The sequence below is a fragment of the Rhipicephalus microplus genome, chromosome 9 (assembly GCF_043290135.1).
Source record: "Rhipicephalus microplus isolate Deutch F79 chromosome 9, USDA_Rmic, whole genome shotgun sequence".
In the NCBI taxonomy this organism is placed as follows: Eukaryota; Metazoa; Arthropoda; class Arachnida; order Ixodida; family Ixodidae; genus Rhipicephalus; species Rhipicephalus microplus.
Genome location: NC_134708.1, coordinates 23,825,292 through 23,840,334, shown reverse-complemented (window position 1 = coordinate 23,840,334; position 15,043 = coordinate 23,825,292). Strand labels below are relative to the sequence as shown.

The window sequence follows — 15,043 nt, the reverse complement described above, 5'->3', positions numbered from 1 at the left end:
TCAGCTGTTTGATACTACTAAAATAGCAGCTGCGTTCAATAGGTTTCAGAATCCATGTTCATTTCTGGATTTTATATTGTATATGAGCAAAAATAAAGCAAACATTTATTTCAACGAAACGGCTCCCATGGCGAAATGTGTGTTCTCCCTTGCGATTTTTTTCACCTAGATTTACGCCACTGGAAGGTAACACTGCCGAATACTGCACCTGAACAGACTTGGGCATGCCGAAGACGCTGCGAAATATGGGCAAGATGATGGTCTGATACTCGTCCACGGTGCTCTCCTCGATGATGAAAAGAAGCGGCTGCAGGGCAGCCGCCAGAACTTCAGGAGATTGCAGCTCCATCTTGAGTGAGGGCAGCACATGCTGCCACCAGAGTTTCTGCCAGAAAAAAAAAGAAAAGGAGATGCATTCTGAGAGTTATATGGCACTAAAGGTGGACGGGGGCCTCAACGGTGGATGTGTCGGGAAAGTTCAAGGAACTGGGACAGATAGATGGCGCCACTATTACTTGCTGAAGGCCTGACCGCATGTAGCCGTCGCAGCGCGTCGGGGCGTGAGTTTTGACGTGGCATCGCGCCCTCTTCCTATGATGAGAGAGAACGCGCAACTGCGCGTAGCCATGCATGCGCTCTCCTTCTCTCTCTCTCTCTTTCTCTCTCTCTCTCTTTCTCTCTTTGTAAGGAGAGAATGCAACGCCGCATCAGGAAGCCGCGAGCTGCACCGGGTACGTGTGGTCAGGCCCTTATAGAGAGGTGACACAGTCGAGTTCCGGCTTTTCTCAGTTCGAACTGCTCTATGGTCGGCACATAGGAGGTCCCATGTCTATACTGAAGGAATTATGGTGGCAACATGCAACCACGATCTTATTTACCAACACTTAGTGCTCGGTGGTCCACGTTGACGCTTTCGCTCTATTTACAAGTGACAATGGACACTAAGAGGACAAAGATAAGAGATCGACATAACAATGATGATGAAAAAAATTTTGTTCCATAAGAAAGCGTTCACAGTGCGTATATATACCGGCTGCTTCTGGAAACGCGTGTGGAATACTTTAAAAGTCATGCGCAGCTACGCGCTAGCTTCGTCCTGTTCCGACTTCCGCTGCGCTCCCACAAAACGTACGCCAACTTATCTGGCGTAAAGTACAAAAATCATCATGGGAGAGTCGGTAACTTGCCTACGGCAGTGAAATCAAGCAACACTGAGTGATAATTAGTCACGTGGCTAAAGTAACGTAACATCAAATATTAACCAGTCACGTGACTAGAATTACGTAAAATCACTAATAGACAAATAACGTGAGAAAACTCACGCAACGCCTAGTGATGTGAACGAAAATCTCGAGACATCACGTAACGACTGGTCACGCAGCTAAAACTCAAGTAAGAGCCCTCACGTGACTGAAATCACATAATGCCACACGACCAATCACGTGGCCAGAATCATGCACCATTACGTACCTCCTCGCATGACTTAAAAATCCCACAGCATCACGCAACATCTAGTCACTTCAATAAAATCTTGAAACATCACGCAGCAACTGCATGGCGTCGTGGCTGAAGTTAACGTAACACTCACGTGGCTGAAATCACGTAACACCACGTAACTAGTAACGTAACCAAAATTATGAAACGTTGCGCAACCACTCGCGTGACTGAAGATCACGCCACATCACGCAACATTTAGTCACGTGGTGGAGAGTCCCATAACATTTCGTCACGTGGCTAAAAATACCCAGAATCGCGTACGAGCTACTCACGTCACACGTTCCCGTCATAAACCACGTAACGGATAGTCACGTTACTAAAATTACAGCATCATGTAGCAGTTTGTCACGTGCTATGTACAGTCAAGTCCATACATACTTAGTACTACAAGCAAAAACTTAGCAACTGCAGCATTAGCTTGATATTACTAGCAAAATTTAGCTTTATCGCACTCTAGCGCCACTAATGGTTCCAGTGTTGTGCCACTCGCGTAAGTTGTGCACTTTTTTTTTATTCACTTTTGTTTCTTTTGTTCTGACGCTATGGTTAACTACGCTACAGTTGAAAACTACAAACGTTTTCTCCTACGTGTATCTTGGCTTCATTGTCTCTTGGTTTATATATGCTGTGCCGAAAAAAAAAAGAACGAGCTCTTGGATGCATTCCCTCTATCGTTCTACCATACCTAGTGCTGCTGTATTGACTGATACTGTTGTGACCACACGTTCTGAAACTGTTTTAAGGAGCCAAGCTCTTTCGGCCCGCACCCCGGCGTTGCCATCTCATTTGGCATCGAAGCTCCCCGCCACATCACAGCCGCATCGCTACTCACGCCCCTCTCCCCCCTGTCTCCCTCTTTATTTTCTGCCCTCTCCCCTCGATCTGACGAACGCTTTGCCAGGGCTAGCTCACGCTGCGCCGCGCGCGTCGCACACTCGCTAGCTGAGTCGTTCTCGCCACTGAGTGCAGCAGACGCTCTTCCCACACGCTCCCCAACCACTCCCCACTCCACCGCCTTCACGAAAGCCAGCAGCGAGGAGCGAGGTGAGGCGCACAGTCGTTCGCGCCCTGTTTCTCAGGAGCTTCTCTCACCGGTTGTATTGGTACATGCGACAACTGCTACTTTTTCTATTCCCCGTTGCTTTTGTCGCAATTTGGCATAATATAGTTAACCACTAGTGGCAATATGGGAAGTGTCTTCCTACCTTTGGTATGTTTGGCAGCGCCGTCTTGAGGTTGTGGTAGAAGTGGGACTTATGCGTCGAGTCTTTCATCTGGATTACGTCCAGGTACTGTAGTCCGTGCACAGCTGGGTCCATGAAGTACTTGATCTGCGTGTAAGCATCAGGACATGAATACAAGAGTTCCATCAAAACACTGTTTGCGTGGTACAAAATCCTCTACAGCCCCACCGCGGTAGTCTAGTGGCTAAGATACTCGGCTGCTGACCCGCAGGTCGTGGCATTGGATCCCGGCTGCGGTGGTTGCATTTTCGATGGAGGCGAAAATGCTGTAGGCCTGTGCGCTCAGATTTGGGTACACGTTAAAAAACCCCAGGTGGTCGAGATTTTCGGAGCCCTCGACTACGGCGTCTATCATAATCATATGGTGATTTCGGGACTATAAACTTCCTATATCAATCAATCAATCAATCAATCAATCAATCAATCAATCAATCAATCAATCAATCAATCAATCAATCAATCAAAATCATTTACAAGGCTTACGCCAGTCCATTAAATGTTCATATAAGTTCTTGACTCAGTGTTGAGATCTAGTATTCCCCAGCTCAACCAGTAACAATTTCCCAAGTACTATTATTGCAAGCTCGTTCTTTACAGAACTGACCAAATGAGGTTATAAGTTGTTGGTATGAGTTGTACAAAAATTTGACATTCATGATAGACTGAAATAGGCTATCATGATTCGTCATCTTTAAGTACGCTCCTTCGCACCAAATGAAGTCACTATCTCGTCAGCATAACTACTTTGATGTGCACTATACCGTATGTGTTACAACTATTCAGAATCAAAATATGTGATTTTTGCGTAAGTTATCGAATATGCTCCCTATTTTATGATATTCTGAGATGTATGCTGGCTATGTAGAAAAAGTCAAAGTTTTCTGACATTTTTGTGCACATATAGAGGCACGAAGCGCTTTCTTTTGTTTTATTGTCACAGTTTTACCTCACAGCAAGCTAGATCGACAAATTAATGTAAGTGCATGTAGTCCCGTTTCATTCCGTCATTGCAAAGGTTACCGTTAGCCGTGCAGTCTATTAATACTTGTTTGTGACTGTTAGTTCATAACTGCTCCAGTTGAACACTCATAAGTACAATTCAGCAAACCATGTTTTCCTAGAGAACTTGATAAAGTAAATGGTGGAGGTCCACTGCAGACGCAGGAATTAAAATTTTAACGTTTGTTTTTTTAGTTGGATAGCACAATACGCTGATGCTGCACCCCCTGCCATTTTCTGTCTGCAAAACGTGCTCAAAATTGAGCCTAGAACAATGAAAATCAGCCTTATCCATTCAGCCTAAAACACCGAAACTCTACTCTAACTTGAAGTCTAAAGAGTCTCCCAAGAGCTAGTTGACTTAAACCGACGAGTCGGGCGTTTCTAATGCGGCACGCTCGAGTATAATTTAGAGATGGCTCCATCTCTGATCTTTGTTGATCTTTGTTGTTCTTTACTTCTCAAGGGAATTTAATGCGCCTACGGGAGCGTGACTCCGAATCAGATTACATAGATGTGTGTGTGTGTGTGTGTGTGTGTGTGTGTGTGTGTGTGCACTCACACACACACACACACACACACACACACACACACACACACACACACACACACACACACACACACACACACACACACACACACACACGCTTGGATTTGTCTGGCCTATCGCGTAAGTTCATGAGAATGCGGCACTCAAGCGTGCATACTGAGTTTTGCGCTCGCATGCTCCTGGTTTCGATTAGAAACTCATTCGGCCGTGTAAGATAGCGTTATAGCGCGGAAACGCTCGAATTCCCAAGGATTACGATGCATTCGTGACTTCTTCCGAGCTGGGAACTCCGGCGCTGAGGGATGCGAACAACCGCCCCGCCTCCACTAACCCCATTCCCTGACCATGATCCCCAGGGTCGTCAATTCCCCGACCTTGGAGGACTGCAGACACTGAAAAATGGTATTGCGTATGCATGCTTCAGCGTTTGCGTGCGTGCGCGTTTGTTTGTTTATGTGCGTGTGTGTGTGCAAGCGTGCGTGCATGGACGTATGTGTATACGTGCGTGTTGGTTTCCATGGGCAAGTGCACGTGTGAATGTGTTCGTGTGGGCACGAAAGTTCCGTACATCGAAGTTTATAACTCCTTCAATGTCTGCTCGTAGAAAAAATGTGTTTTGGGCACTTACACGTATGACTTAACAAGTAATCACACAGTATAGAAAGAAGAAAGGCTGAGATGGGCGTAGAGAATTCCCTTTGCAAGTTGATACCAACTAAGTTGAAAGAAGTAATGCAAAAACAGACACAGAAGCATCATCAGCAAGCGCACGCAACATTATTAAGGGGTCACCTAATAATACCCAGTCTATAGATGCTACCGCCAGCGCTGATGAGTGCTGAGCAGCGTTTTTTTCTCTTAGTCAACTAACAGAGTGAGCCTAGGGATTTCGTACGAGACAAACTTCAGAGAGGGACGATGTCGGGTCTCATGACGTCTGGCGTGGTCTCGCCAGAGCTGTGGATGCCAGGCATGTGTCCACAGCTCTGGCGTGGGTGCCAGGCATATGAATCTGCCTGGCATATGTGAATGCCAGGCATATGTCCAAAAACGCACCATTTTCAACAAAGCTTCAAGGATGCTCAAGCATACGACTTCTAGGAATGAAACAAGGCTTCGTTTTACCCTTACTCGGCTATATTTTATTAAGGTGGGAGCCTTAAACGCCTCATGAAACGCGAAAATTTACCGCGGATGTTGTCAACAGGAGGAATGGAAGAAAGCGCCATAAAACGTTCACGTCACCAGATGAGATCACAAATGGCCAAATTGTGTGACGTCATCGCAATGTGCGACGTCATCACAAGAGCAGACACCTGGCGCACAGTCGACAAGCGTCCACTCTGTTTCAACTGTGGAGGTGTGCGCCACATATCCTGCTATTGCTGGCACCGCGCCGATCCGTTTCCCCCTCTAAGGCCATGGTTTACAGTCGACACTTGTGATGACGTCACACATTGCGATGACGGTTACGCGATGACGTCAACTGTGACGTCATCACGTAACCTCATTGATCGATCAAAGGGAGGCCAATCACGGAGGCAGCATGAGGCAGTGCGAAATCAGAAGAGGTGCAGTAAGCTTCAAATGCCTTCGATCTCAGAGGCAAGGCCCAACCAGCTTTGCTGCACCAAGCTTCTTCAGGAGGGTGGCAAAGAATGAATACAGCCACTGAGGTAAAAAAAAAAAGATCGCTTTTGACATCGATTATGTTCTTAGACTAATGCATAGAAGTTATTGTGAGCCTTCCAGCTGTAAGTCTTCCAGCTAAGCTTAAGAAAGAGCTTGGTCAGCCTACATTAACCTATTTATCGTCGCCCTTCATTAAACTTGAACCATGTAACCATCTTGTTGTTTGTCACGTCCCGGGTACGATTCCCGAACCGAACCAAGTTCACTTTTTTTTCCTTCTTCAAATAAGTTATTTCTCTTCGCTTGCTGGAACTGTTATGTAAGACCTGGAGTCGGTACGATAGTTTCTACCTGCTCCGGAATGTTAAGTTTTCCACAGATTGAGACGACTTTATAGACGAGAAGCTTCTTATGGTTGAGCTCAAGTCGGTGCGCGGCATTACTACCCCACAGAGTTTCTCACAAATACCTAGAGGGAAGTGTGGTGCCACCGGCTATGCAAATTTCTTAATGGGCGATGTCGGAGCGCTGGGAATGACGGTATATGTGTCTGCGAGGCTTGTGTTGGCTGGTGCTGAGCGACGCTTCGGCTTAAACGCAAATACGACTGCGTAAATAAAGCTTCTCCAAAACAAAACGTTCACAAGCGGATCTCATTCACGTGTATTATACTCTATAAGAAAAGTCCACTAACCTTGATGGCACAACCAAACGGCGAAGGAAAAAAAAAACAGACGATATAAACGCGGCGGAAATAACGCTTGCATTGTCGTCTGCCTGCCAAGTATCGCAGCCGTTGGTTACTTCTTACGCTTCGTAAAATTGCACATCAACGTAGAAGGTTCTAATGTTAAATACAACACTTTTTTGTGCATTGACAAAAATAAATAGCTTATTACGTGTATTTTTAGTAAGAAATCAATCATTTCAACGTTAAACCAGACAAGTATTTGAGGTATACAAATCTGAGTCAATTTCGAAGCTCACGTATCCCGTCATTGGCTGTGTTCCAATACTCACCGTAGACGGCTAAATAGACGTTCTAAATGGACGGCGGCCATCTTAAGTTCCATTCCAATTTACACGTAGCCGGAAAAATAGACACCTTCGAGGAGACCGCATCGTTGACAAATACGATGCAGGCTACTTTGCTGTCTAAGCAAGATGGCGGCTCAGCGAATCGCTCAGATCGATCAAATCTCGCCGGAATTGTCTGCACACAAGCAGACACTTTCCCAGACGCTCACTCAATGTGAGTAACGTTTATTTGTTTTTGATTTCAACACGAAATAAGCCAGAAAATGCAACTGTTGAGTTTGTATATTTTAGCTTTTTCTTCTCGACGCGAGGTGGCGTATTGTCGCGTAAAAGCCGTCTAAATGTGTTCCATTTCTTGGACAGCATGGGCTCGATGCTGTCTTCTAAGCAGTCTTCGTAGACTGTCTACGTGCTGTTTAAGAATTGGAGCACAGCCATTCCCTTGCATCCAGCAGCTCACAAGCGCCAGATTTCCCCCTAGGTACGATTGTGAGAAACTCCATGGACTACCCTTACTGCGCATCTGTGTCCCCTCCCCCTCTCTCTTCTCTCCCACACTCCCACTCTCTAACCGGGCAACGCCGACGCTGGCAGCTTCTGGTAGTCTACGCTCGCTCCCCTCTCTCTTTTAGGCATCAATCCCCGCCACGCTTACAAATCCGATTGCACATGCACTGCAGTTTTACGAGTACTTTACGCCACCCATGGTCAGCTGACCAAACGTTATAGTTACGTTCATTCAGTCATGTAATTATTCTTGCATTACAACCAGCAAGAAAAAAATACCATGTAAGCCGGAGATTTTGTTGCAGAGCTGTTATCGTTAGAGATGTACACAGAGTACATCAGCTTTTACTAAACCCTTAAAAGAATATACAAGGCATTACATAGTGGGGAGAAATAAATACATTTTGGACATGTCGTAATACAAATGTGGATGGGCATCAATGAAAGATCCGATGCGAATCCGTGAATTCTTTGCTTCGTTTTGGACGGGGAGGGGGCGGGGAATGAAACGTTATTTATGTAGGTTCGCGTGTGCATTTGCACGGATGTGTGCATATATACAAGCGCGAAATGGAAACGTTCCGACGGAAAAGTGTTAAATTAACCCCTCAGCCTCTCATGATGATCAGGATAGTCAATATGTACTCACTGCTCTTCATAGTGAAATAAAGATGATTCGCCTGAATCGGCAATGTTAGTTGTAGCGTGCTAAATTTGTCCTTTACAGGCACTCTTATATCACACAATGTCATATTATAAAGGAGATTTATTAAGCAGAAGGGTTGATGCTTGGAAGGCTTGGAAGGCGATGCACCAGCCGCAATTTCCGAGCTCGAGCCTCTGCTGCACACTCGATGCTGCTGCCTCTGCGCCGGAGTACTTCCTCTTCTTTACAATGGCCCCCCGGAGAAAATAGGAGCCATCCTGGCGACTTAGTCCTGGGCAGGCGGCGTTGAACCGTGGTATTGCTTGAGCCTCTGGACGTGTACAACATCGCGGTTGCGACGTCGCAAGTCTGATGGTGGCGTAAGAGGCTCAATGAGGTAGTTTACTGGCGAAGTTTGTTCGCCAATACGATATGGCCCATCGTACTTTGGCAGAAGTTTGGAAGAGAGCCCAGGTGTGCGATGCGGCACTGACAGCCATACAAGAGAACCCGGAAGAAAAACGGGAGTTGAGGTCTGGGCATCATGAATTGCTTTTTGCCTGTTTTGGTCATCGCAGGTAAAGCGACGAGCTAACTGGCGGCATTCTTCTGCGTGTCTGGCGGCGTCCAAGATCGGTAGGCACTCGGACGCGTCTGGTCGATAGGGCAAAATGGTGTCAATGGTGTGGGAGGGGTGACGGCCGTAGAGGAGGTAAAAAGGGGAGAAGCCTGTTGTCGCTTGCGTTGCCGTATTATAGGCGTATGTAATGAATGGGAGAACCAAGTCCCAGTTAGAGTGGTCAGGCGTCACATACATAGATAGCGTGTCACCGAGAGTACGATTAAAGCGCTCGGTAGCCCCATTGGTTTGTGGGTGGTAAGCGGTACATGTGCGATGTACAATAGCACACTCAGCGAGCAATTTTTCAATGACCTCGGACAAGAAGGCGCGGCCGCGGTCACTGAGGAGTTCTTGAGGGCCTCCATGACGCAACACAAAATGACGCAGTAGGAAAGTGGTAACCTCCTGTGCTGTAGCCGTTTTAAGAGCAGCGGTCTCAGCATAGCGCGTTAGGTGGTCGATAGCAACTATTATCCACCTGTTGCCAGTCTATAAAATATCATCATCAAACGCTGGAAGAAGAAGAAAGAAGACTGCTGCCTGGAGCGAGCGCGCGCTACTTCACTTCTTCCAATAAACCGTATTCGTTCAAAGCAGTCCCTGGTCTCGATCGTCTTAAAGAATGGTGCCGTGAACCAGGATACTACCTCCTCGCCGGCAAGAAAGGTCAACCTGCCACAGAGCAGCAGAGAAGAAGACGGCGGAGGAGCAGAGGATCGACCTGGATCGAGCGACGAGACCACGGTGGACAGTACGAGCATCAGAACGAACGATTGACAAGTAAGGAGTCATTGTTAACCACCTCAATATGAGCAAAGAAGTGATAACGAAGAAAAGGAAAGCGCTTCGCTCCCAGATCACGCGACTGATTAACGCAGCCGAGCAGCAAATTAATGATGGAGCCAACCGGGAGCAGCTGCTTACAGCGCAGGCACAGATTAAAGCAATAAGCGACAGTCTCAAGAGCGCAAACGAGCAAATGGAAAAGTTTCTAACAGAAGACAATGCCGAAGCTGAATCCGAAAGCGTCACAGAGTATGACATGAAATTAACGGCTATCTTATCTGCAATAGAAACCAGACTTCGACAGCCTGAACAATCAGATTCAAGCGATAGGACAAGCCAGGTGATGCCCTCAAGTACAGGACAAGAAGCAACGGAACTAGTTAAGCTACCAAAGCTTGAAATGATAAAGTTTGGGGGGAAAACTTTGGAGTGGAACCGCTTTTGGTCTCAGTACGAGTCAGCAGTTCACCTGAGACCGAACATGAGCAAGGGACAGAAGTTCAATTACTTGTTAGCATCACTAACCGGAAAAGCTGCGGCTGCTATTGAAGGACTTCAGTACTCGGCAGAGGAAAATTATGATAACGCAATCAAAATACTGCAAAAAACGTTCGGCAATCGAGAACATTCCATTGAAATGCACATGAATGAGCTATTGAGTTTGGAGAAAGTGAGGTCTGTTCAAGATACCGATGACTTAAATAGGCTAGTACAGAGAGTGCAAGTTAACATATTGGCACTCAAGTCACTAAAAGTGGAAACCGAGAGCTATGCGCCGTTGTTATTACCGGTATTGAAAAGAGCAATTCCACCAGAATTATCAGTGCAGTTCAAGTCAAAAGAGGCTATGAGAAGCAGCTCAGCTTCAGAAAATGGCGAGCAAAACAACGCACCGGGAAAGGCGTGCGAGGAAAAGCTGGACAGGCTTATGTTATTCTTAAGAGAGCAAGCGGCTTTTCGTGAAGAAACACAACGTGAACAAGAGAGGATAACTGCAAAACCAAGAGAGAACCGCGGACAGATGCGCACAACTTCCAGCTTCTATAGCTCAGCAGACAGAATATGCTTATTCTGCAAGCAGAAATCCCACGCAACCGAAAACTGTCGTAGGAGCATTCCAATGAATGAAAAGAAAGCTATGCTTACCGAAAATAGAGCATGCTTCAGATGCACGCGACCAAACCACACTGCACGTATTTGCAAGGCCCAAGTAAAATGCAAGCAATGCAAGGGACGACATGCCACGTCAGTGTGTAGAACTGTGATGCAGAAAACAAGGGCAGAGCTGGTCTCAACAGCGCAAGCCGAAGCGACGACATCTACGCTACAAGCAACCGAAAATATCAAGCATAAGTTTGTGCTTTTGCAGACGGCTGTAGCGTGCGTAGAAGGAGAAACATGTGGCCGACATTGCCGTTTGTTATTAGACAGCGGAAGTCAACGTTCATTTATTGAAGCGGGATTAGCGAAAGAAATAGGTGCGAAGGTGTTGCGACAGGAAAGGCTGACGATTGATTCATTTGGAGGAGACGAAAAGGTCAAACTAATAAACGTGGTGCAAGTGACTGTAGGATCACGAGAAACAAGCACGTTAACAGTGATTGAAGCGTTACAAGTCGACGTCATCTCGCACAGTTGTATACCCATTTCAACTAAGAAACTCAGCGAGAAAATGAAACTGCTAAATATGCAAGTGGCTGATCACAGGACCAAGACGACTGCAACAAATTCTGTAGAACTACTGATCGGCTCAGACTATTATTGGGAATTTTTTACTGGTAGAACTCAAAGAATCGAGGACAGACTGATGGCTGTAGAAACTATACTGGGATGGGTACTGCAAGGGCCGTCAGAGCAAAGCAAGACAAAACTAACACATAATCAAGCAGTCATGGTTCTGAAGGTCGAAGCTGCGGAGACAGAACTCCAGCAAGAGCTACAGAAGTTCTGGAGCCTGGAGTCAATGGGGATCACAAGAAATAGTTTGGATAACACCGGAAATGAAGTGGTCGAAGAATTCGAGCGCAAGATTGTACAACAAAACGGCCGCTATCAAGTCAGCTTGCCATGGAAACAGGACGTAAACTTGGAAAGCAACAAGGAAAATGCGATAAAAAGACTACAGCAACTGACTAAAAGGCTGCAAAAAAATGAAGGCATGCTGTATCGCTACAACAAAGCTATATCAGAGTACATGGCATTAGGAGTCGCAGAGGTCCAAGAGCCATCAGAAGAGCCAAATGCACTTTGCTACTACATGCCACATCATGCGATCATTAGAGAGGACCGAGCCACAACAAAGGTTCGAGTAGTGTTTGACGCCTCATCACATTCTAGAAAAGGCATGTCTCTAAACGAGAACCTAGAGGCAGGACCCAATTTGAATGAGGACATGCTATCGCTGCTCATTAATTTCCGAAAAGAAAAGGTGGCGTAAGTTGGAGATGTTGAAAAGGCATTTCTACAAATCTCTATACATGAAGAGTATAGAGATGCAATGAGATTTCTGTGGTGAAAGCATGACGCTGAAGGAAGGTTAATGAATGAAATGCAAACATGGCGCATGACAAGAGTAACGTTCGGAACAACACCAAGCACGTTTATACTGGCAGCTACAATTAAACACCATTTGAAACAAGTGGAAGACCAGTTTCCTGATACGACAAGGACACTGCAGAAAGCGATCTACGTGGATGATGTCATTTTGGGAGCAGCAACGCTTGATGAAGCAGTTAAGTTGTATAAAGAGGCAAAGCAAGTGTTCAGAGAGGCAGCGATGAATTTGAGAAAATGGACGTCCAATGAAGAGCGATTAAACAAAATAATTGATGAAAACGAAACAGACGATTCTCACATAGATATTCGATCTAGAGGATTTACAATGCTTCTGGGCTTGATATGGAAACACTCAAAGGACATGATTTGCTTCCCTATTGAAAAGTGGAATTTATTAACAGATACAACGCACTTGACAAAAAGGGCTGTGTTACAAACCACAGCGAAGATATTTGACCCACTCGGTTTGTTGTCGCCATTCACAGTACGTGCGAAAATAGGACTGCAGAGACTGTGGAAAATGAACGTAACGTGGGACGACCAGCTCTCTAAAGATGAATGCGACAAATGGAAGAACCTTACGTCTGAAGCGGAGGACTTTCGAGTTCTAGAAATCCCACGATGCTACGCAAGCAAGAATCAACCAGTACAAGCATACAAGCTGCATGTATTTGCCGACGCAAGTCCATTAGCATACGGAGCGGCAGCATACTTGATAGTAGTATACCACGATGGAAGCAAAGAATCAAGGCTAGTAGCAGCAAAAAGCCGCGTAGCTCCAATTAAAGAGCTGACATTGGCGCGACTTGAACTGATGGCAGCGGTGGTAGCATCAAGATTATGCGACTACATCAAAGGTCACTTCAACGAAAGCTTTCAGGAAATACACTGCTGGACGGACTCGATGATTGTGCTGCACTGGATCAAGGAAACAAGCAAAAGAGATCAGTTTGTTGCCAACAGAGTCGCAGAAATTAGAGAAAAAACACTTCAAGCAAGCTGGTCATTCGTTCAAAGTGACGATAACCCTGCTGACCTACGTACACGAGGAATAAGCGCAAAGGCATTGATAACGTCAAAGTTATGGTGGAATGGTCCCGAATGGATAGCATCACTGAAAAAGAACTTAGTAAGCATAATTGGCACAAATACAGACGTGGAAGACCAGCATAAAACACAATGTCACCAATGCATGAGAAGATCCGAAATTGCGCCAATCTTGGAAATCGAAAGGTATTCATCATACGGACGGCTTATAAGAGTGACAGCATGGGTGTTCAGATTCATAAACAACACAAGAAAGGAAATTCACAAAGGGCCGTTGACAGGAAAGGAGGTAACAAATGCAGAGAAATACTGGATAAGACAGACCCAAATATTACTGAGACAAACAAAGGGTGAGGCCTATTGAAACGATCGATCATTTGAAATTAATGGACACGAAGTCTACCTTGATGACGATGGAATCATCAGACAGAAAGGACGACTGCAGTGCAGCCAAGAATTCAACAAGCACGTAATAGTAATTCCAAAGGATGAACATTTCACGGAACTGCTAATACGTCACGTGCATAAAATGGTATCACACGGAGGAGTTCAAGTGACGCTAGCGCAACTTCGAACTAAGTTCTGGATATTGCAGGGTAGACAAGCAGTGAAAAGAGTTCTAAACAAATGTGTCGTCTGCAAGAGGCATAACTCCAGACTGGCGACTCAAGACATACCTCCACTTCCGGCAGGCAGAGTCACTGAAGCAGAGCCATTCAAAGTTACGGGAGTTGACTTCACAGGACCTCTTTACGCAAAGGACAAATACCAGATTGTGAAGCAATATGTACTGATATTCACCTGCGCGGTAACAAGAGGAGTACACTTGGAAGTTACCAACGATTTGTCATCGTCGAGCTTTTTACAAGCATTTCGACGATTTACAGCTCGAAGGGGAATACCAGCGGTAATATACTCGGACAACGCCAAAACATTTATAAAAGCTGGAAAGGAAATCAACAGAATGCTCGAAACAATTAACAACGAGGTCTTAAAGAATTACTGCAGTGGCCAACAAATTAAATGGAAAACAATAGCCGTGTGCGCGCCATGGTGGGGAGGATTTTACGAGCGCCTCATAAGAAGCTTGAAGACGTCGATGCGAAAAATAATATCGAAAAGCACAGCTTCGGTAGAGGAGCTACGCACTATTGTAGCAGAAGTTGAAGGAACACTCAACAATCGACCATTGACTTACGTATATGGAGAACCTGATGAGCCAATGCCACTAACGCCGGCAGACATCATAGGTGGACGGCGACAGCTTCAAGACGGACAAACAAGACTATACAACGGTGACATTGAAGACGCATGGCGACGCAGATGCAAACTCGTGCGCGCTTGGTGGAAAAGATGGCATCAAGAATATATCAAGGAAATTAGAGCTACGGTCAAAGCCAAGACACGGCAAGCAAAACCACTCTCACCGGGTGACATCGTGTTGGTTGAGGACAAGGCTCCAAGAACATTTTGGAAAATGTGCCGGATTGAAAAGCTCTACCCTGGGCGAGACGGAATCGCAAGAGCTTGTCTCCTTCGCACAGGCAAAAAAGAGCTTCTAAGAAGATCGGTGAACCACATATACCCAATGGAAGGTTGTTTCAAATAGCCCGCCAGAGCTTATCACATTTCAACTTGGGCGGGCGGGAGCCTATAAAATATCATCATCAAACGCCGGAAGAAGAAGAAAGAAGACTGCTGCCTGGAGCGAGCGCGCGCTACTTCACTTCTTCCAATAAACCGTATTCGTTCAAAGCAGTCCCTGGTCTCGATCGTCTTAAAACAGTCGGAGTCAATGGAAGTGGCCCATAAATATCTATTCCAACCCGTTCGAAGGGTCGAGAAGGGCATGGTAAAGGCTGCATTTCACCGGCGGAGGCGTGTGGTGGAGATTTTCGGCGCTGACAATCGGCACAAGA

The 15,043-nt window shown here is 45.9% G+C and overlaps 1 protein-coding gene across 1 annotated transcript in view; it reads right to left on the bottom strand.

Annotated features, from left to right (window-relative positions):
* bma (SCY1-like protein bma) overlaps positions 1-15,043 on the bottom strand; it is a 136,020-nt gene that overhangs the window by 26,889 nt on the left and 94,088 nt on the right. The window contains exons 8-9 of the mRNA XM_075873323.1: positions 2,703-2,828; positions 209-385 (exon numbers count right to left, since the gene is read on the bottom strand). Of these exons, the coding sequence (XP_075729438.1) occupies positions 209-385; positions 2,703-2,828 (303 nt within the window). The remainder of the gene's footprint in view (positions 1-208; positions 386-2,702; positions 2,829-15,043) is intronic.